The 22,803-nt window shown below is 34.0% G+C and overlaps 1 protein-coding gene across 4 annotated transcripts in view; it reads left to right on the top strand.

The window, feature by feature from the left end:
• Positions 1 to 22,261, top strand: part of Tmem161b (transmembrane protein 161B) — a 63,996-nt gene extending 41,735 nt beyond the window's left edge. For 3 of the 4 annotated variants that reach the window (XM_070031134.1, XM_070031135.1, XM_070031137.1), the window contains 7 exons: positions 9,714 to 9,865; positions 10,299 to 10,359; positions 11,191 to 11,331; positions 13,811 to 13,924; positions 18,207 to 18,381; positions 19,515 to 19,611; positions 20,890 to 22,261. In XM_070031134.1, the coding sequence (XP_069887235.1) occupies positions 9,714 to 9,865; positions 10,299 to 10,359; positions 11,191 to 11,331; positions 13,811 to 13,924; positions 18,207 to 18,381; positions 19,515 to 19,611; positions 20,890 to 21,167 (1,018 nt within the window). In that variant the 3' untranslated portion in view covers positions 21,168 to 22,261. The remainder of the gene's footprint in view (positions 1 to 9,713; positions 9,866 to 10,298; positions 10,360 to 11,190; positions 11,332 to 13,810; positions 13,925 to 18,206; positions 18,382 to 19,514; positions 19,612 to 20,889) is intronic. The other variant, XM_070031136.1, reaches the window with a different exon arrangement.
• The last annotated feature ends 542 nt before the right edge of the window (positions 22,262 to 22,803 follow it).

Consider the following 22,803-nt stretch of genomic DNA (forward strand, 5'->3'; position numbering starts at 1 on the left):
CCAGCACCATTTACTGAAGAGGCTGTCTTTCTTCCCTTCTATTGTTTTAGCTTCCTTATCGAAGATTAGATGGCTATAGGTCTGTAGGTTCATTTCTGGGTTTTCAATTCTATGCCATTGGTCCTGAGGTCTGTTCTTATGCCAATACCAAGCTGTTTTGATTACTATGGCTTTATAGTAGAGTTTGAAATTTGGTATTGATATTCCTCCAGCAGTGTTCTTTCCGTTGAGGAGCGTTTTTGCTATTCGGGGTCTTTTGTTGTTCCATATGAATTTTTGGATTGCCTCCTCTATTTCCTTGAAGAATGAGGGTGGAATTTTGATAGGTATCGCATTGAATTTGTAGATAGCCTTGGGAAGTATTGCCATTTTCACAATGTTAATCTTGCCAATCCAGGAGCATGGGAGGTTTTGCCATTTTTTAAGTTCTGTGTTGATTTCCTTTTTCAAGATTTTAAAGTTTTCATCATAGAGGTCCTTCACTTCTTTGGTTAAGTTAATTCCTAGGTATTTTATTTTTTGTGGGGCTATTACAAATGGAGTTGCTTTCCTAATTTCAGCCACACTTTTCTCATTGTTGGCATATAGAAAAGCCATTGATTTTTGGGGGTTAATTTTATAACCTGCTACTTTGCCAAAGTTTTGAATCAGCTTGAGTAATTTGGGAGTGGAGTCTATGGGATTCTTTAAATACAAGATCATGTCATCTGCAAAGAGGGAGAGTTTTATTTCTTCTTTCCCTAGAATGGGGAAAAAGTTTATTAAAAGGAAAGAAAATGACAATTTTTGGCCAGGAATTATTTTTGGAAAATGATCAAGTTTTTTTCTTTTGGAGGGAAATTATAGCCCTTCTATCAGCCTATTTATTTCTCCAGGATAGGTTAAATACCCCTCTCTTTTGTTCTGAGCATATTTATATGTCTTAGATCAAGATATACTAAAATACTTTTAGTTGTAGATAAATATTAATTGATTATTATGAGGACTTTACTCTGGAAATACCTCAGTGTATGAGATTCTTAACATTAATTCTTAACATTCTTACATTAATTCTTAACATTAATTATCCTGTTATATAATTGTATAATGTATATGGATATTATATACAATTATATATAACTATATATATAGTTTACATACATAAACAAATGTGAATTTGTATGCATCTTAGGTTCTGTTTCATTCCGGAATGTAGTAGCCTTTTTTTCACAGATTTAGATGACTATTAAAATTTAGATTTAATTTTCTAAAAATGTCATTTTTTTTGTTAAATAATATGCATATCTACGTTATATGTAGTCATAGAGAACTAAGTGTTATATTAAAAACTTCCAGTTTGTATGGGAGAATGATTGAAGACGTGATAAAGTACATTGTACTCACAAATTGACATCTTGACTTGAAGCTCCTTTTACAACTACTTAGAGATAATTTTAAAATTTAAATTTAGAAAGCATAAAAATAAAATATAATGGTAATAAAAATTTAAATATTAAAAGAACTCCAGGATTCTTTCTAGTATACTGCTACTCCTTCCTATTTTACTTCCCTAATTTGGCTGTTCCTTTTTTGTTTTAAAAATCTTTGTATTTCTAAATATACTTGTTTTTCAGCTTTGGCAGGTTACATTGTACAGATTTTGGTGATATCAGTCCTCATTTTGGTGCCAAAATGAATATTAATCATTTGTGAGCACTATACAGCATTATAGTTTCTTTTAATAAATTAGTGCTTTAAAATTTTTAAAACATTGATTTTAATTCTTGTGCTTTTTATTTAACTCCATTGACTTTTCAGTAGAGTTTTCCAGTCACTGGAGCCCTCCATGCTCTGGCTTTCATGTGGTTGGTTGCCAACTGCCTTATTATCCTAATACTTATATTGGTCAAATACAGAATTCAGAGTTTTTTTCTTTATATTCTTGCATTCGTTGGTTTGTTGTCTAGCTGCTGTTTGCTTTCTCTATTACACACATTTTGATAACCAGAGGTACCTCTTGGATTGATCTTCTTTTTGTTCTCTCTTATGGAAGGTAATAAATATCACCCCTAAAACCTTTTGAGATGTTGTTTCTCACTGGACCATTTCTAATTTTGTACTATTTTTAATCTTGCTGAGCTAACTTTTTCAGCTAACGATTCTTTTTCTGTAGCATCCTGTTCTTGTTTCAAAGATGTATTTATCTTTACTTAACTCTATGGAATATAAATACCTCATACAGAAACTATAAAACATATGTGCATAGTTATTGATATGTAATTATGTATTTTTAAGCTTTATTCTTCTGTCTGCATGTCTTTAATTTTTCTTGTTCATAATTTTGTCTCCCATCTTTTATATATGATACTGTGCTGCTGTATGGACAAGCTTCAGTCTATGTTATCTAGGTCACAGCCTAGTTTTATATAGCTCTAGATAGAGCTATGAATGGCTTTTAATTTTGAAGGATCGAGGGAAAAACAGACAGAAGAATTTGCTAGAGACTGTATATATTGCCCACAAAGTCTAAAATAATTATCCTGTGGCTTTATGGAAAGGTTTCGGATCCAAGCTTTGGTGTCCAAGGTTTTGTTTCTTATTTAAGAGTCAGAGCTCAAAAGCTAATTGGAAGCTCTGTAAGTAGGTCTTGGTCAATCACTGAAGGGTTTGATAGTGCTAAAGCTCATTTTATTTACATGGCTAATAATGCCCTTGCCAATTGTGATTTCCTTTGGGACCTTTTGGCTTACGTAAACTTTTAAGTCTTCTACCTGCAGTGTAGAAACCTAATGTGCTAGTTTTTAAGGTGAATACAGATGGTGTGAAATCCATGTGCATTCTAAAGAAAACATGTTTCAGTTTTGAGCATTGTTCTTTTCTTGGACTAGTGATCTGTGTGATACATTGCTCAATGCTGGGCTGTAGCAGCATGCTGCTGAAATCCATTGCTTTCATGTTCACAGAGGTAAATAACTAATATTTGACATCTCACTTGTTGCTAAGCTATTATGCATCCTGTAGGTGAAGTGTGGTGTAGCAAATGCAATTTGTTGTTCATGGTTGTTTTTGCTAGTACTGAAGTTTGAAATCAGAAGCATTGTACTCTCCCTTGGCTTTTCCTGCTCAAAGTTGGCATTCAGCCATTTGAGCCATACCTCTACTTCTGACTTTTTGCTCGTTAACTGGAGATAAGAGTCAGAAAATTTGTCTGCCTAGTTTTGCTCTAAATCTTAGTTTTCAAACTCTTGAATAATTAGTTTTATAGGCATGAACCACTAGTGCCTGGATACAAATGCTTATTTATTTATTTATTTATTTATTTATTTTTGGTTGGTCATGGGGCGTGAAATCAGTGCATTAGGCACTATCTCTGAACTCGTTTGCATAGGCTACTGCTCTACCACATTAAGCCAGAGCTCTACTTCTAGTCTTTGAGTGGCTAATTAAAGATAAGAGTCTCACTGGGACTTTTCTGCCTGGGCTGGCTTGGAACCATAATCCTCAGATCTCAACCTCTTGAATAGCTAGGATTACAGGCATTGGCCACTGGTACCCAGTTTACAAATGCATTTTTAACAGAATATTTGAAATTAAGGTAGGATTATCAGGTTGTGTCATCAAAGTTTAGCATTTCTTACCTTAGAGTATGTGCAATATCCTCAATCCTATTAATCCTCAGTCTTATTTTTTGTGCAGTTGACTTAATCTATACTCATCCAGGATCAGGTTCTTTCTCTTAAGAGACAAAATTTTAGTTTTCTGTTGGAATCAATGGGTTACCTGTGTGTATGAGAAGGCAATGGCAAGGAAAGGAAGTGAGTCTGAATTGTTCCCCAGCTAGAAACCAGTCTACACCTCTGTAAGTTGTAACTCTTAGTACAACTAAGCATTGTGTCATCATGTAGTCCCTCTGTTCTTGCGTATTACTTTTCTCATATGAGAAGTTGAATGTAAAATTCTGTTATCTAGAAAGCATAAGTTTGTTGCTGGGAACACTGCAGGCAGAGGCACTGACAATGCTAAACTGTCAAGTACTCCTTGGCTTGGATGTCATTCCCATCAGGTTTCCTTCACTGTCAAGCTCTCAAGGCAGAAGAGGACATAGAAGATTACGTGTACCTTCAGTTAGTGTGAAAGGTTTTTATGCTTTTTTTCACTTGTTTCTTATTTTTAGTTGACACATGCTAATTACATTTATTTACAGGATACCATGTGAGTTTCTGTTTGAGCACATTTTAATTTTCAAACAAACATATCTGTGAAGGTGAATTTGGGATAGATATATTGTGTAAATATATTTAAAATATATTTAAAACATAAAATATTTTAAATCCTTTCTTCTAAAAAAATCTTAATTTTCATAGACTTCTGAGGTGAGATATAACTGGCTTCATTTTACAAATGAAACAGTGGCAAAGGTTTATGTGTTTTTGTGCCAAATATCATGAAGTAAAAGTAGATACAAGATTCAGCCAGACACTAAATCTAGAAAATGCTTCTTTTTTATAGCTTTGTCATACTACAGGTCAAGTTACCATGTGGTTATATGGCAAGTAAATTATGGTAGTAAGTGCTATAATAAATTCACAAGAGGATAAGAATGTTCTTGGCTGGAGAGGTAATAGTAAACTTCATGAAGGATGTAGAGCTTCAGTTGAGTCTTTGACTAGGTAAATGGGAGGGAAGAGGATAGTTTAGATGATACAAAGACTGATCTGAGACAGTGTAACTCTTAGGAGACAGTAAATATACTCCTGATTCAAGTAGAGATGTAGGGACTGTAGAATGAAAGTTTGAACATGTTTGGATAACCCATAACATTGTATTTCAGAATTTTGTAGGTGTATACTAAGCAACATTTCTAACATGAGGCTCAAATAAATGCTTATTTTTATAAGTTGTGTAGTATGCAATATGAATTGAGCGGATGGTATAACATTTTATGCATTTATGGTGAGAAATTATATTAAAAGATTTGTGATAAGAGCAAGAATGTTTCATATCTGTGTCAAGTTACATGTAATTTTAAACTCTTAGATTTTAATAGATCTAATTTTTATAAATTTCATTCTGGTTATTTAATAATCAGTTTGGGCCAAAGCTGTTATTTTGGTTTTCATTGTAAGTAAAGGAGTCTCTTTAGAGAATCTAGCCTCCATTTTCAATAAAATGAAGCTTTGTTTTCCTAAACTAGCCTTGGGACTTGCAGGCAATGGGATATATCTATATCCTCAAAATGTTTCATGTATAGTTTTGGTGTTTGTGTATTCTGATATTTAGACTGTATCCACCTTTCTTGTGTTACTAAGAAAGATAATGGACCTGTGACCAGGCACTGGTGGCTCACACCTGTAATCCTAGCTATTCAGGAGGCTTGAGATCTGAGGATCACAGTTCACACCCAGCCTGGGCAGGAAAGTCCATGAGAATCATATCTCCAATAAACCACCAGAAAACCTGAAGTGGCACTGTGGCTCAAGTAGTAGAGCACTTGTCTTCAATTGAAGAGCTGAGGGACAGTGCCCTGGCCCAGAGTTCAAGCCCTACCACTGACAAAAAAAAAAGAGAGAGAGAGAAAGAGAGAAAGAAAGATAGATATGGACCTGTGGTATTTGATACTAGAAAAATAAACCACTAGGTTTGTTTCTGTTGGAAAAGAAGGGAGTAAGGAACCCAGAATTCAGATTAGTACAGAGAGAAATATTTAAGCATTTGTATTCTACAGTGTATTTATATTCTACACCATTACTGAGGCTTGAACCCAGAACTTGTCCCGTAGGTTTTTGCTCAAGGTAGGCCCTGAGACATAAAATTGTCCCTCCCATGCTTTTACTAACAATAAACTTAGGTCTTGGATACTTTACTTTTTAAAAGACAGATTATATGATAATCATACAAAACCTTAACACTTGTAAGGATTTAAAAATCAGATCTTTTATTCTTTATTGCTTGTTTCCATCATTTTCAGGTATACACTTGGCTTTCAAATCTTTAGTAGTATAATAACATTATGTGTGGTGCTGGGAAGGTGGCTCAGTGGTAAAGCGCTTGCCTTGCATGCATGAGGCCCTGGGTTCAGTTCCCCAGCACCACATAAGCAAAAAGAAAAAAAGCCAGAAGTGGCGCTGTGGCTCAAGTGGTAGAGTGCTAGCCTTGAGCTGAAGAGCTGAGGGATAGCGCCCAGGCCCAGAGTTCAGGCCCCATGACCGGACCCCCCCCCAAAAAAATAACATTATGTGTTTAAGTTGAATAATTTATAAACTAGTTTGACTGTAGACTTTCCTATGTGTAATACTTTGTTTTCTCTTGTGGATAGAAGCTATAGAAAGTCTTTTTAAGAAAAAATATTGTTAAGGTGATGTACAGAGGGGTTACAGTTACATAAGTAAGGTAGACATTTCTTGTCTAACTTGTTACCCCTTCCTTCATTTTTCTCCCTCTTTACCCTTCCCAACCTTCCCCTCCCCCAAATTGTACAGATCATTTCCAACATATTGTCATGTGAGTATCACTGTTGCATAGGTTCCCCCTTTTCCTTTGTCTCCCCATTTTGTTGCTCTTTTTCCCTTCCCTAGTTCAGATAATTGTATATCCAATACCCAGGGTACCAAAATCAAATGCAATGACAACAGGGGATAAACCATAGTGGTGGCGGGGGGGGGGGGGGGGGGGGGGGGGGGGGGGGGGGGGGGAAGCACAAAAGAAAAAAAATCACATAGTACATTGAGAACAACAACAAAGGAAAACCTTGAGTCCATATCTTAGAGTTAATTTCACTTAGTGTCACCTTATGTGTTCATATGTACTATTGAGCTATTCTGTTCATCTGTTAAGATTATTATAGATATACACTAATTCTTAAAAATAAGGAAGACCATGGGACCTATGTTTCTTTGGGTCTGGCTTACTTCACTTAATATGATTTTTTCCAAGTTCTTCCATTTCCTTACAAACGGGGCAGTGTCATTCTTTCTGATGGAAGCATAGAATTCCTTTGTGTGTGGGTGTGTGGGTGTGGGTGTGTGTGGGTGTGGGTGTGTGTATCACATTTTCTTGATCCATTCATCTACTAAGGGGCATCTGGGTTGGTTCCATACCTTAGCTATGGCAAATAATGCTGCAATAAACATAGTTGTACTGGAGTTTTAGTGTAGCCTTTTTTGTGGTCATTTTGGGTAAATACCCAAAAGTGGGATTGCTGGGTCATATGGGAGCTCTATGTTTAGTCTTTTGAGGAACCTCCGTACTGCTGTTAAAAAGTCTTAGAAGCGGGAAAGTCTTAATTCTATATTTCTCCTTGTTAATGAAATTTGTAAAATCACAATGTAAATTTTAAGTACAGTGTATTTACTACTTTGGTTCACTGTAAAACTATTCTAAGTCCTTGGTTCATCCAAGGCTTAAAGGTTTAAAGTTTAAAATGAGGTTGTTGTTTTTATTATTCTAGGTAGTATTGAGGTTTTAACTCAAAGCCTCATACTTGCTGAGCTGGCCATCTATCACTGGAGCCACACCTCCATTTTGAGTATTTCTTGACCTTCTTTCCTTCTAGGTACTAGTTTCTGTCACATGCACTTTTAAATTTCAATTTATTTTAATTTAAATTTTTAATTTTTAATTTTAATTTACTTAATTATCTTTTTCTCCTTCCTTCCTTCCTTCCTTCCTTCCTTCCTTCCTTCCTTCCTTCCTTCCCTCTTCTCTTTCTTCTACTCCTCCACCACTTCCTCTTCTTCCTTCCCTCTTTTTCTTTTTTCTTTTTCTTACCTGACAGAAAGGGAATGGTTTTGCCTTGGCCTAACTGAAATCCTTTGATTACTGTCAAGGTCTTACTTCTCAATAAATATAGTCTTCTTTTCCCCACTTCTATACTGGAAATGTAGGGTTCTCTCTTGGCTTTTTCACTCAAGACTGATACCACCCTTGAACCACACCTCCATTTCTTAATTTTTCCTGAGAATTCTTTAGTTCAACTGTAGATTTGCAGTGTAGTCTGGTGTAGTGAGAAGATCGATTAAAAACTGAATTGAACACAGAAAAGTAGCAAAGAATATTGGTAGATTGTATGCAGTAATTACATTGAAGAAAAGTTTAAGAATTCGTATTCTTTCTCAAAATGACATAAAGACTAAATATGTTTGTGTTAAACATCTTATTAGTTATGTTAATTGAAATTGACATACAGATTTACAGTCGTAGTTTTTTTTTATATCACAAAATCATGCCAACATAATGTACACATTGTTTATACATTATTTAGTAGCTGTTAGTCAAAGTAGGAAGATTGACAAATAAGTTTAGGGAAAACTTGTATAATAATGTTAGTGATTTTAGAAATAATTTAGAAGGAATCATCATAATACTTTACTAGGACTAGAGTGTAAATATTACTCCTAAATTCTTACTATATGGAGAGATAGCTGGTTTTGCAGATTTATAAACTTAATGACTTATCCCTGGTTGTAAAAATAATTCAGTTTTGTTTATTAATACCTTAGAAAAACTGATAATTCAAATTTTGAACTATTTACTTCTTTAGGGCAGTTCTATTTTGAAAAGTTTCTTGTGTTGCTGCTAAGCTTCTATATAACTGATAAGTGCGGTGTGCAGTGGGTAGAGGCATTGCATCAGTTGTGAACGCACAGACTGGATTCAGAATGCCTAGATTTAAATCCCATTGACCCCTAATCTAGCTGTGTAGTTTTTCTAAAATTGTTTTGCTGATTGTCTTGTTTTGTTTGTTTATCTTTTCAAAGAGAACAGTGTTGTATAATGGAGATAGATCCCAGTTCTAGTTTTGAATCGTGTTTTAATTTGATCCTGATTAAATAAATTAATGTAAGTTGGGGTAGGCTTTAGATAGATGATCTCTTTTAACTGTGTCTTAAAAAGTGAGCACAAGTTAGGTATTGGTGACTCATGCCTGTAATCCTGGCTACTTAGAGGGCTGAGATCTGAGGATCATGGTTCAAAGCCAGCTCAGGCAGTCTATGAGACTTTATATTCAATTAAACATGGGGGGAAAAAAAGAAAGAAAACAAAAACAACAAACAGAAGGGGAGCAGTGACTTTGTCAGAGTTCTAGTAACAAATCTAAGAGATAGCACCCAAGCATTGAGTTCAAGCCCCAAGACTGTCACAAGAAAAAAAACAGCACAATAAAACTAGAAGGTTTTGAATCAAAGTGTTCTATAGAGTTTGTTGTTTTCATTTCACCTTAGTGTAAAGTGGTGATCCCAGCTGCAGATCAGCATAGCTATAAGGAATTTTCAAATTTTAAATAATTAGGTGGTAAACAAAAGTTCATCTGCTGTTTGTTGTGTTTAATTATAAATGATGTTTTTGACAGATATACTCAATATACTACCCTAAAATAACTCTGTATCCTGGCTTTCATGTCACTTAGAACCTATTACATGAAATACCTTTAAATGTCCCCTAATAAACTTGAGTCAACAAAAATTTGTCCCCTTAATTTTGATATACTTTTCCTTAATTTAAAAATGCTCTATTTTTAAATGCTATATTCCACTTAAATTTGCTTTTTGTGTCCAGTTTCCTGAGAGACTATTAAGATGCTGTTGTTTTCTCTTCCAAAAGGCATCCTATAGACAAGCATGTAGAATCAAAATAAATATTGTCATCAAATCCTGTTGGAGTTCCTGTCCTGTGAAAGTAGTTGTGCATAGCTCCCACAGTTATTTGTACTTTTTCCTGAACTTTTCCTTCTGCAGCAAAGTTCTATTTTCATTAACTACACACTATTTTAAAGTAGAAGATGGTGGTGAAAGATCAGTCTGTGTCACCTTTGGATTTTTTTTCTTTGTCAAAGCAATGGCCGTCTTGATTGTAACAGAGAATTATCTGGAATTTGGACTTGAAACAGGTAATGGTTTCATTTTAAGTTTGTTAATTTTTATTTCGTTTAAGTTGTTTTATTTAAGTTTGTTCAATTTATTTTTTTTAACTTTAGTATTTATGTGTTATAAGTGTTGAAAGTTAGAGTTGAGGTATATGTTCTTCATTGTTCTCAATAATGTTTTTAACATGCTAATATTTACTCACATTAAGAATTAATACCAATTATGATAATCTATGAAATGTACAGTATCAAGGTATTTTTCCAAAACTGAACAGATAATTACCAAATTTTATCAATGTATATCAACCAAATTTTATTACATTATATCATACTAATGGACACATAAAAGAGCTAAGCTTAATTCTGAATTTAGAATGTTCTGCTTTCTATTTTGAATTTCTAGAGAAAGATGCTATATTTCACTTCTATGATAATAATATCTTTTTTTTCAAAACAGGGTTTACAAATTTTTCAGACAGTGCAATGCAATTTCTTGAAAAGCAAGGTCTAGAATCTCAGTAAGTTTTTTTTTTAAGCATCATTTAAATTTTAACACTTTTCTTTTTTAGTAGAGCAGTTTTTGTTTTTCATCCATGAAAAAATTTCCTCTGTGTGTGTGTGTGTGTGTGTGTGTGTGTGTACGTGTGTACCAAATGTTAGGGATCAGCCCTAGGGCCTTAGGCATATTAGATTAGTTCTGGCACTGAGGTCCATTTCCAGCCCTAGACCATCCCTTCTAGAAACAGCATTCTTCGTAATTTTTACAGCTGTTTAAAAAAATTTTTTTTAATTCTTAGGTAGATTTTTCTCTTTAATTCCACTGTCTTTAAAGATGAAACTAGCTGGGCGCCCATGTCTCACACCTGTAATCATAGCTACTAGGAGGCTGAGATCTGAGGATCACAGTTCAAAGCCAGCCTGGGCAAAAGTCTGTGTGACTCTTATCTCCAATAAATCTCTAGAAAACCAGAAGTGGTACTGTGGCTCAAGCAGTAGAGTTCTCGCCTTGATCTGACGAGTGCAGGGACAGCGCCCCAGCCCAGAGTTCAAGCCCCATGGCCAAAAAAAAAAAAAAGAAAGATGAAACTAATTGTATATTTAAGTCATATATGTTTTCTCTGTTGGTTATGTGGTTTGGGTGTTATGCGTTTAATTAAAGAAGTACCTGACTTGGTTTTTGTTCACTAAGATCTGTTACAAGTACTTGAGTAAAATCAGTCCTGTGTATATACATTTACTTGTTTATTTTATTGATATTACTGTGATTGGAAGAAAAGAAGTTCTTAGAAAGTTAATTGTAAAAATTCACCAACTCTTTTTTTTTTTTCTTTTCCCAACTTTACTTTTAGAGGTCCTGTTTCAAAACTCACTTTCAAATTTTTCCTGGCTCTTTTCTGTTCACTCATTGGGGCTTTTTTGACATTTCCTGGATTACGACTGGCTCAAATGCATCTGGATGCCCTGAATTTGGCAACAGAAAAAATTACACAGTAAGCGGAAAATGTACATAAGCACATGCAGATAAATATATGTTTTCCATCTTAATGAAGGTATATTATTATAATAAAATCATAAATTTTATATTGAAAATTAATAATCAGTTTGATAGAGCATTATTACTTCCTCTCTCAAACATAAGCAGTTTCTTCAAAATTTTAAATCCTGTATTGAAAAATATGTCATTAATTACAAATTTTGTTTTATCTGTGAAAAATGAAAATACTAAAATTTTTAATTCAAAGGGCTTTGATATTTTATGCTTGATATCTGAACTGAGGAGCTATAACAATTTCCATTTAAAACATCAAAGCACTTAAAAATACTTATTTAAATTTAAATGTTTATTTTAATACATTGCTTTTATTTAAAATATTTTTAAGCTAAAGACCATAGAAGAATACATGTTTTCTTTCAATTATTGATCTGCTTATTAGGCTTTTGGTAAGATGATATGCTATTTTGGAATTTTATTTTGCTAATACTGTGCAATATTCTATAACGTAGATTATTTTTAACTAACAAATTGTATTTTAGTCTGAATTGGAGAAATCATATTGAATATCTTCAGAAAGTCCATTACTGTACTCTCCCTGATTGTTACAAATATTTTGTTGTTGTTGATGTAATCGACACCTTGACAGAGACCAGCTTATATCCAGATCCAAGTTCTTACCATTTTGTTTGTAATAGAAGCCTAACTTGAAAATAATCCATTTTGTTACATGTATTTATAGTCATTAAATTTCTCCAAGTAATCATATTTTGTAATGATGCTGCTCTTTAAGACCCTATATTTAATGATGCTGGTACTCTAGACTTTAGCATTTCCCCTCTCTTATCTAAATGATATTCCTTTATTTTAATTTTCACTGTCATTTTTCTCCTTGTCTCTATTTTTCTACCTGTGCTTTCTGCATGTGTTTACTTATTCTCACTTCCCTTTACATACTCCTTTATCCCTTTCCCCCCCTCCTTTTACTCAGCATGCTCTTGACTATGTCATCCTGCTTTTCTCTCACCACCTCTCTCTCTAATGGCTTCTTTTAAAACAAAACCTGGTTCTCCCCCTTCTCTCTACACACACACTTCAGTCCACTAACCCCAGTGTTAAGATTTAAATAAGCTGAAAAGGGTGGGTGGAGGGGAGCCCTTCACAAGCTACTGAAACCGCTGTGGGCTTCTCCTTGATACTAGAGTGTTCCCTAGCAACACTGCATACCTAATACTGCTTCTTTCTTCCCCCACACCCGATGGTTTACCAAAGCTGTGGGATGAAAGAATCACTTTATAAAAACATAGAGCGTTTAGTGGTGGTTCCGGGGAGGGGTGTCACATTTTAGTATCCTTTTCAGTAAAGGTGCCTTCTTTTTTAAGCTTTTTTTCCCTTTGGGGATTTGGGGCTTTATTTTATTTTCAGTGTATTGCAGCCCCTCATTGTATTATAGCACTCAGCTCTGATCCAAGGGTGTGGGCAAGCTAGTTCCATGGTGAGTAACCTGACTGGCACAAAGAGCAGCATTGTGCTCGTGCTCATGGCTAGGCACTAGGACTTGTTTTCATACCAGAGGTCGTATTCAAAGGCCCACTTTTCCTTGTCAGGTGTTCCTGGCTTTCAAACCAAGTCCTGTTTCTTACACAGATCACTCCCATTGCCTGTGTAATGATATTTTAAGTTTTGTTTATATATTTTAAATTCCCTAGTTTAGCTTCCTAGTGTGTCCTATAGTGCAAGTAATACATTGTAATAAAATAGCTTGAAGAATTTGCCTTTTTTCCAAAATAGAAAATAATTTTACCTGCCAAATGATTCTATAGGTTAGAAACTTAGTAATTATGGAGTTATAGCTAGCTCAACCCTAAGACTCAATTGCAGTGTTAGGTATATGACCTTATCATGAGAAATTTTTCTTGCTTTGTTTAGGATAAGGAAATCAGTTTCAGCTATATTCACAATAGTCAAAAATGTATGAATCATTCTTTATTTTAACAAGATAACTTAAACATTATACATGCTCATTACATATTGAAAGGTTTCTCAGTTATAGGTTTTTATGATAAGTTCCATCTGCAAAATGTCTTCTAACATTATGGCCCTAGCTATTCACTATCATTTACTTGTAAATCATAAACAAACACTTTGTTTCAGCTGCACTGGAAAGTATCATTTGATTCTCTGTATCTACCAGTGAACTCATAACTAAGACAAAATTATTGAAGTACCGTTCGTTGGGATTTATCAATAGATGGTAAAAGAATAGTTCCTAGGATTGAAAGGAACAAATATGTATTTTAGTCCTAGACCTATTGAAATTGCCAGAGATTGAGTGTTCTCATCTGAAAAAAGTGTTTGAGAAACACTGTTTCTCAAATCAGTGCTAAATAATGAAGAAAAATTTAATGCCCATGTTTCTGTAGTTAATTAGTGCATTTGTTTCTGGATTTTTATGCTTGTTTCTTACACACTTTCAGAACATTACTTCATATCAACTTCTTGGCACCTTTATTTATGGTTCTACTCTGGGTAAAACCAATCACCAAAGACTACATTATGAACCCACCATTGGGTAAAGAAAGTGTCCCTTTGTAAGTATGTTTATTTGAGGGCTAAATATTATTTTGTTATAAATAAAGCTGTTTTCCTAACAGTTATTTACAGTATTTAAGGGCTTTTTTATTTGCTTAAGACAGGATGCCCATCCACTATTAGGCCTCCTGCCTTCACATCCTGAATGCTAGAATAGTCATGTGCTACTTACCAGCTTGTATTTAAGTTCTTAATGACAGAACTAAGAGACTATATTTTTTTTAATTAGGAGAAATGCTAAAAGATATGCTACAAAGTTAAAGTTGCAAGCCTTTATTTATTTATTTATTTATTGGTCATGGGGCTTGAACTCTGGGCCTGGGAGCTGTCCCTGAGCTGTTCAACTCAAGGCGAGTGCTCTACCGCTTGAGCCACAGTGGCACTTCCGGTTTTCTAGTGGTTTATTGGAGATAAGAGTCTCACAGAATTTCCTGCCCCGGCTGGCTTTGAACCGTGATCCTCAGATCTCACCCTCATGAGTAGTTAGGATTACAGGTGTGAGCCACCAGTGCCCAGCTACAAGCCATTATTTTTATGGATCATGTAAAATGAATACTGATTATTACTGTGCTACACTAATATTATCTTATACACCTGTATTTTTTTTCTTAGTGGCCAGTTATCATCTGATACTTTTCTGTTGTTATTGTGCTTATTACTTGAACTTCTTCTGCAATGCTTTTATTACATTTTTTGAATTAAAATTTATGGAGGGCAAAAGAGTAAGTGGAATCACATCTACATGGAGATTTTAAAATTTTTTACATTTCTGTTTTATCAACTTTGGGAAAAAGTATTTTTCAGATAAATTAGAAGAATAACATTGTTATACAGAAGTAATGTGTTGCATCTCTAAAAATTAAGGACATTTTTCTATGATGAAATTATTATTATACTTTCAAAATAATTCTTTAACATTATTATCTAATACTAGATACTAGTTTCTCTAGTTAGAACATTTTAGCTCAGGAAGACATCAAGGAAACAAACAATTTACTAAGAAGTGTTAATAATTGTATCTGATATGAGACATATGTCTTGTGGAACTATGTTTCGATAATAGAAAGGTTCATAGAGAGCTGGCTCAAACTTTAGTTTTGCTTTTTTCTGAAATTGTCAGTTGAGACAGGTAGTCTCTACCTCATAGTGTTATCATTAGAATTAGACGATATTAATGCATGTAAGCAACTAACTGGAAGTAAGTACCTAATAAATGTTCTTTTCACTGCTTTATCTCATCAAAACCAAAATAGAAAAACTTGACTAGTCATTGACTCTACATCATGCTTTTTATATTAAATGTTTCTTATATATCTTGGTACAAGTACATGACCCTTTTTCAAAATCCTGTTTACTAGGGAAGTATCCACCAAAGAGCATGTTTTTTTTCCTGCACACAATTAAACCTTAAGAGTCATTTTAACTTGACAGATTCCTAATGCTTAAAAGTAATTCTAAGGATTCTAGTTTGTAGGAAAAATCCTACAGATACTTCTAATTCATATTGATGTTGAAAACATCTTAGTCTTACCCTATGTTTGGTCACAAAAATATGAGTTCATACCCTTATAGTTATGATCTCTGATTTTATCTTAGTAAAGTTGGAAAAACAAGGAAACTAACACTTGATTCAAGCAGTTATGCTACCTGTTAATGTTTTGTGGTTTTTATAATTTACCCAGGAATTATTGATCTATAGTTGCTGTTCTCATTTAGATGAAATGATAGATTCAGAAGTTAAACAATGTCATTAAGATTTATCAATCAGGTTTGGTGTATATAAAATTTTTGGAGAAAGACTCCATTATTCACCCCATTAATCCTAACTACTTGAAACTGAAATCTGAAGGATTTTGAGGACAATACTGGACAGTTTACCAGATTCTGATTCTAAATCAACCAGCTAAAGATTAAGCTGGAGGCATGGCTCAGGTGTTAGTGCACCAGCTGTGAACAAGCAAACAGTGTTAACTCAAAGCCCCTGAATTCAAACTCCAGTACCACAACTGAGAGAAAGGAGACATTTGAGAAGCTGGGTATGATGGTACAGCACACCTATAATCCCAGCTAAAGCAGGAAGATTGTGAGTTCACAGCCAGCCTAGACTACATAGTGAGATTTTATCTCAAAGAGAAAAAGATAGCTGTATTAAAATTTATTTCTCATTTTGTTTATATACAAAATGCTGGGGTCCTCTTCTATAAACGCTTCAGACAAAATTATAATTAAGTCACTTTCATTCCATTTTTCTCTATTAATTAACAATGGTGGTTTTTCATTTACTTTAGAATCCATAGTCTATAATGGATTATGAGTGAGTGAGTGCCCATTTATCAGAGCTTAAAACAAAGGAAAAAGTAAAGTAACAGATTCTTTTTCTCTTACATAGGCAATTTGGTTTATCAAAAAGTCAGTAGTAAAAATGATTGTAATCCTGTTTCAAATTGGAAGTGTGTTTAAATTCATCCATATATTCTGATACAACATCAAAAAAAATAATATGGGTTTAAACAATCCTTGTAAAGACCAATGTTCGAAAAATTTCTGTGCCTATTATTCACCTACATGTTTGACCATGTCATACTACTTTATTCTGAATTGCTAATCACTTGACTATAATCCCAAGGTTATAAAATGAACAAGTACATTTCTAATTTCCTACTTTAGTCTCTTTCTTTGCCTGTCTGTTGTCCTTAGAGGCTGTGGCATAGCTGTCTGCAGGAGGCCACCAATCATTCCCCTTTCACACACTCCAGAAGCACAGTTATATATGCAGGTCCCCTGGATAGCTTCCAGGCTTTGTATTCATTTTGCATTCTTTTACAATTACATAAATGGTCCCTTCATCTCATTGTTATTATCATAGACATATACTGATATGTTATCCCTTCAGAGCAAATGAACATATATTGTAAAGCCTTGGTTCTGTCCCTAGTTCACACAGAATCATAAACTTTTATGACTTCTGTTTCCTAACCTATTCAACAATATAACTTCCCCCAAGAAACTTTCCTGTGTTGTGCCTTTAGTTCTTTTCCTAGGTACTTGCTCTAGGACAGAAGAACTGGGTGGTAATGGAACCATTTGGGGAAAGAACTAGTGTAAGGTTGTTGATTTTTTTTTTCTTGGGGGATGGGGGCTTTAAAAATCTTTTCCCATTTGTGCTGGTTTATATCCATGTTCTTACGAATTTCAGGAGGACCTTTCTAAGTTCCAGTTCCTAAGTGGCAAATCAGTCAGTGTCTTTAAACAGTCACATTAAATACTTGATAGTGTTAGATACTAGAGTAGATATCAAACATGGTCTGCTTATGGCTTTCAAATTACAATGTGATCCTTTATCAAAGCAGAAACCATGGTCTTTAAAAATAGCAACAAATTTAACCCTAAAAGGACATAAAAAATGTCTGTCATCATTCTAGAATATCATAAGGAACCTTGTTTAGTTTCTGATTATAAGAATGCAGTTTGCTATCTGGATCCTCAACTTACCTTTGAGGAATTGCTTAGAACTGGGCCAGATTCAGCATAGGGTAGGTTAAAACCACCTATAGAAGAATGTGAGACATCTATTGTCTTTATAATATACCAGAGCTTTAGTGTTTCAATGATCTTGACTAGAGACATGGCAGAGTGAAAGGTCCCCAGCTAAATATGTATACATTCATATAAAACTATAGTCAATTATAGATGGATCATTGACTTGATTATTGTCATTGGTGATCCTATGACTTTTATTTTCTCTGAGAGTTCCCACCTCTCATGTCACTAGTGATAGTTCTACCATGGATGTGAGTAGATAGAAAAAGGGCCTCCAGTATTGCTCTAATTTTTTTCTTCTAGATATTTGTTACTGAAACTCTCATGCTATAGTGATCTGTCTAGTTCTAGTATACATGAAAAATAACTATAGAAAAGTCTATGGCAGAGTGGGGCTTGAACTCTGGACTTGGGCCTATTATTGAGCCTCTTTGTGCTCATTGCGCTCTACCACTTGAGCCACAGTGCCACTTACAGTTTTTGAATAATGGTTAACTGGTACAGCTACTTTTCTGCCCAGGTTGGCTTCCAACCAAACTTCAATCCTCAGATCTCAAGCTTTCTGAGTAGCTAGGATTACAGGCGTGAGCCATTGATGTCCAGCTAGATGCTTTGGTTTCATGTCTCAACTCTACATTAAGTACAGATTTCCTGTATTTTGTATGATGAACAACAGCATATTACTATCCTGGTAACATATTGTGGTCTTTGTGGGCACCATGTCAACTTTTTGATCTGTAGAATGACAGAAGCTACCTTCGATACTCTGCGACTCTGGTTAATAATCCTCCTGTGTGCTTTGCGGTTGGCCATGATGCGTAGTCACCTGCAAGCATATTTAAACTTAGCCCAGAAGTGTGTGGATCAGATGAAAAAAGAAGCAGGTCGAATAAGTACAATTGAGCTACAGAAAATGGTGAGTCTTATGTCTATAAAAATAAAACATGGCAAAAACTGTGTTGTAAAAATACAATGGAATTTGGTTCCTTTTAATGGACAGTGTGGCATCCCATAATACTCTTGTTGTAAATAAGTGCAACAGTGTTAGACTGACTTGCATCAGAGACCGTTATCTAATATCGGTGTTAAAAAAAAAGATCTTGGTTCCTCCTCTTATTTTATGTGTTAAATAGCTGGGTGATACAAGGTTGTAGTGTGCCACTGTTGCTAAGTGGGACTAGTCTGAATTTAAGACATTACATTACTAGTTAGAACTTAGTACTTAAAGGAGCAGGAAATACTAGTTTTAATGGCTAAATTTATTCCTTTTAACATTAGTCTCTGTATCTTGAGATGTAACTGTTTATGGAGATTACAGAAAATAACCCCGTGCCAGTGGCTCACACCTGTAATCCTAGTTACTCAGGAGGCTGAGACCTGAGGATCACTGTTCAAAGCCAGCCCATGCAAGAGCATCCATGAGACTCTTATTTCCAGTTAACCAGCAGAAAACAAGAAGTGGTGCTGTGGCTCAAGTGGTAGAGTGCTAGCCTTGAGCTGAAGAGCTGAGGGACAGCACCCAGGCCCAGAGTTAAAGCCCCATGAACGACCAAAATAAAATAAAATAAAATGTGGGAATATATCTATTATAGTGGATTTATAATCTGATCATATCATTTTTGCTGAATTGGTATTAGAGTTCTCTGTTTCTTATTCTTCTACACACCTAGAAACCTTTTTTTTTTTACCTTTCAGTATTTTCATATTTTCTGTAAGTTGATCTTAATTAATTATGTCCATATATAGTAAGGATTTAATGTGTTTATGAGGAGTTTCTGCTCGTGTATAACTTTGCTACATAGAGATTTGAACATTTTATTTTTGAAATATTTTTAAATTCTCATATTTTCACATTCCAAATCTTGACCTACCAGTTGAACCTTTCTAAGATTTGGACATATTTATAATGAAGCACACACTTAATAATATTTAGCTTTCTTCCCTTGAAAGGACTGCTTAACTCTTAAATGTTTCAATTTGATAATTACATGAAACTTTATTCCTAATATGTCAGCTATATGGGATAGTCACACATATTGTTGGTTGCAGGTGGCTCGAGTCTTTTATTACCTTTGTGTCATAGCCCTGCAGTATGTGGCACCTCTGGTAATGCTGCTTCACACAACTCTACTCTTGAAAACACTAGGTATGTATGCACTGGCAACTAGGAAGTGTTTTCTACAAAAGTCAGAAAAAAGCAAATAAATGCTTCCTCTGTATTATCAGGGTGGATTAATGTTACAGTATTTAAAAATCACAGAATAGATTACTGTTGACACTGGCACTAGAATTTTAAGTTACTGTTACCTTGGTTATTTCAAGAAGTCTATCTGCAAGGATAATACTTTTGATTACGTTGGCTTACAGTAGGAACCTTTAGCTGTGTTTAAATTTTCTTATATTATCCCCAGTTATGGATTGCTTTTAATGATATTAAGGTAATTAATTTTTTGGTTATTTGAAAAAATATGCATTGTAACAATATTTCTCTTTAAAAGTCTTAAGAAGAAGGATGGGAAGTTTTAGCTATAAAAGTTGATTCATCTTGATTTTGAAAACTCAGGTTCATATGATATAACTTCATGCTTTTAAGAATTATAAGTAATTCCCTAATTTACCAGGTAACATAAATGAGTACTGCCAATCTTAGTTTTATTTAGACAGAATAACTTAAGGGCTTGTGTCTTAACATTCAGATTACTACAAGCTAGTTGTAAACTTAGACAAATACCAAGCCCTCAGATGGGTTTGATTTTAGAAAACTTGTGTTGAAAGGATAGAGATTTTTCAGTGAAAGGACAAAATTCTATTACAAGTCTCTTCACTAAGTTGTTAAGTCCCTGAGTAGTAGTACCCAAGAGTGATCATTATTGCATTGATCATTTCCCTTTGCTTAGATCAGGAGCTACCATCATGCGATTTAAGACACTGAAAGAAACTAAAACCATTATTTGGTAGGTTTTGTTGATACTATGGAGCTGATGATAGATGCAGATGTCCTTTAGGAATATATAGAACGTAAAAGGGTAGGTAGCTCAGTTGTAAATTACATGACTCATATCCTATGCAACGTAGGAAAGTATATGATGAAAAAAATTCTAAGAGTTATTAATAGTTTTTTTATATTGAAATCATAGTTTCTAAGAAAGAAATTTACTCTGATACTGTAGAGGTAGAAAAGGTTTCTAAGAAACTGTTGAGTCTGTAGTTGATTCATGTCTTATAAAAGGAAAAACTTGTTTTTAATATCTTAGTAGGTTTTACTACAGTTAATTAAAGTATGTCAGACTTTTTGCTTTTGTGTATACCTTCACTGATGAGAAGAGACTATAGTCAAGTGTTTAAGTAGATAGAAAAATACTATTATTTAACTTTATTTTCAACACTGAATAACTTACCAAGTTTTGTGTCTTGAATTTTCTAGGTAATCATTCCTGGGGGATTTATCCAGAACCAATCTCTGCCTTGCCAGTGGATAATAGTCTTGCCTCCAATTCTGTTTACTCTGAATTGCCATCTACTGATGGGAAGATGAAGGTAACTGTTACGCAAATAACAGTGGCGCTGAGCAGCTTAAAAAACATTTTCACTCCTCTTCTCTTTCGAGGACTTTTGTCATTTCTGACATGGTGGATTGCTGCTTGCCTCTTTTCTACAAGCCTTTTTGGGCTTTTCTATCACCAGTATCTGACTGTGGCATGAATCTCAGTCAACAAAGAAAGGATATCCAAGTCACATTTTTTAAGTATAAATATTATACTTGTGTCAGCTTTGAAGGCCTGACACAAAACCAGAAGAAAGTAAATACAAAGAAAAAAAGAAAAGAAACATATCAGAAAATCTTATTTTAAATGCTTCCTCTGTATTCTCAGGGTGAATTAATGTTATAATATTTAAAATCACAGGATAGATTGTTAACTGTTACACTGTGGCATTGGAATTTTAACTCATTGTATTAACAAATGTGAGAGGGCTATCTGCAGGGGTAATACTTCTGATTACCTTGGTTTACAGTAGAAACCTCCAGCAGTCTTCACAACTTCTCATATTGTCTCCAGTTATTGATTGCTCTTAATGGTATTAAGGTACTGTTAATAGTCATAGTGGCTATCTATAGAACAATCTCCAAACTGAGCCATGTTTTAGGGGAGGGAAAGGAACTAAAATCAACTGTTGGTAATGTTCTAGTTACTATCATATAACCACAAAATCCAACAGAAAGGAAGAGATAGTTACTGTATATTACAGTAAAGAAAGCTGCATAGTTATTTTTAATGGAGATTTACATGCTTGATACCACAAGTACTGTTGCTTGAGAGTAGCAAGAATATGTATTCTACCCAACTTGAAAGTTGTTTTAAAAATAACTGGCCATATGAACATTTGCAATCTTACTGTTAGTTTTGGGCCTGCTATATTTTATTCTTTCTATGATCCTAAATTCTTCCAATAGTCTAAAAATATTTATCAATACTGATCAGACTTTTTAAGAAATTTCTTTGTAATCCTGCTGACTACCTGTATGTATTGTATTATATATTAAATATATAATATATTGAGGGATAAATGGTGAAACTATTGGATTCTTATAATATTTTATGTTGCTGAATGTATGTGAAAAAATGATTTTGAATGAGATGTATTTGTACCAAGAAGTTTTATTTCTGTTTGGAATGAGATTAAAATACATTTTGAAAGTTCAACAGAGCATGTAATTTATTTGTTGCACACGTGTAAAAGTACTTAAAATACTGTAAATGCTTTGAAGATATCTCTCAAATTAAAATTATTTTTCTATCATATTCAAAAATCACAGTCTTAAAGGGCTGAAGGTATAGCTCAATTACAGAGAGCTGTTTAGAGAGTACATGCCCTGCAGACCTTCCGGACAAGAGCCAAATGAAACCACTTTCACTACTGATAACTAGGACTTGATTTAAATTTGTAGAATTGAAATACTAAAATTTTTTTAGCATTGAGGTAATTTGGATGAAAAAAATCAAGTGAGCTGGAAAAAAATGTTAAATTCCTTTTGGAGCTTTTCATATATAAAATCCAAACTGAAATATTAAGCTTATAAAAGGAATAAATATAAGAGATAAGTAGGGTTTTTTCCTTTCCTTTTTTAAATGAATAAATAAATGTCCTTCCATATGGCTCCATATAGATTGTATATTGTGTTTCAGTGTTATTTCCACTGTTGAAAGCAAGTTTGAAGCCCTTTTTTGGGAATTTCACTCACAGATTAAAGTTTATATTCATTTGAATAATTTTAATGCAGCAAATTCATGTCTCCTAATGTAGATTTAAATATTCTGGAAATATTTGATATTTTTAA

This window comes from Dipodomys merriami, unplaced genomic scaffold (genome assembly GCF_024711535.1).
Source record: "Dipodomys merriami isolate MVZ:Mamm:240054 unplaced genomic scaffold, mDipMer1.0.p SCAF_20, whole genome shotgun sequence".
Lineage (NCBI taxonomy): Eukaryota > Metazoa > Chordata > Mammalia > Rodentia > Heteromyidae > Dipodomys > Dipodomys merriami.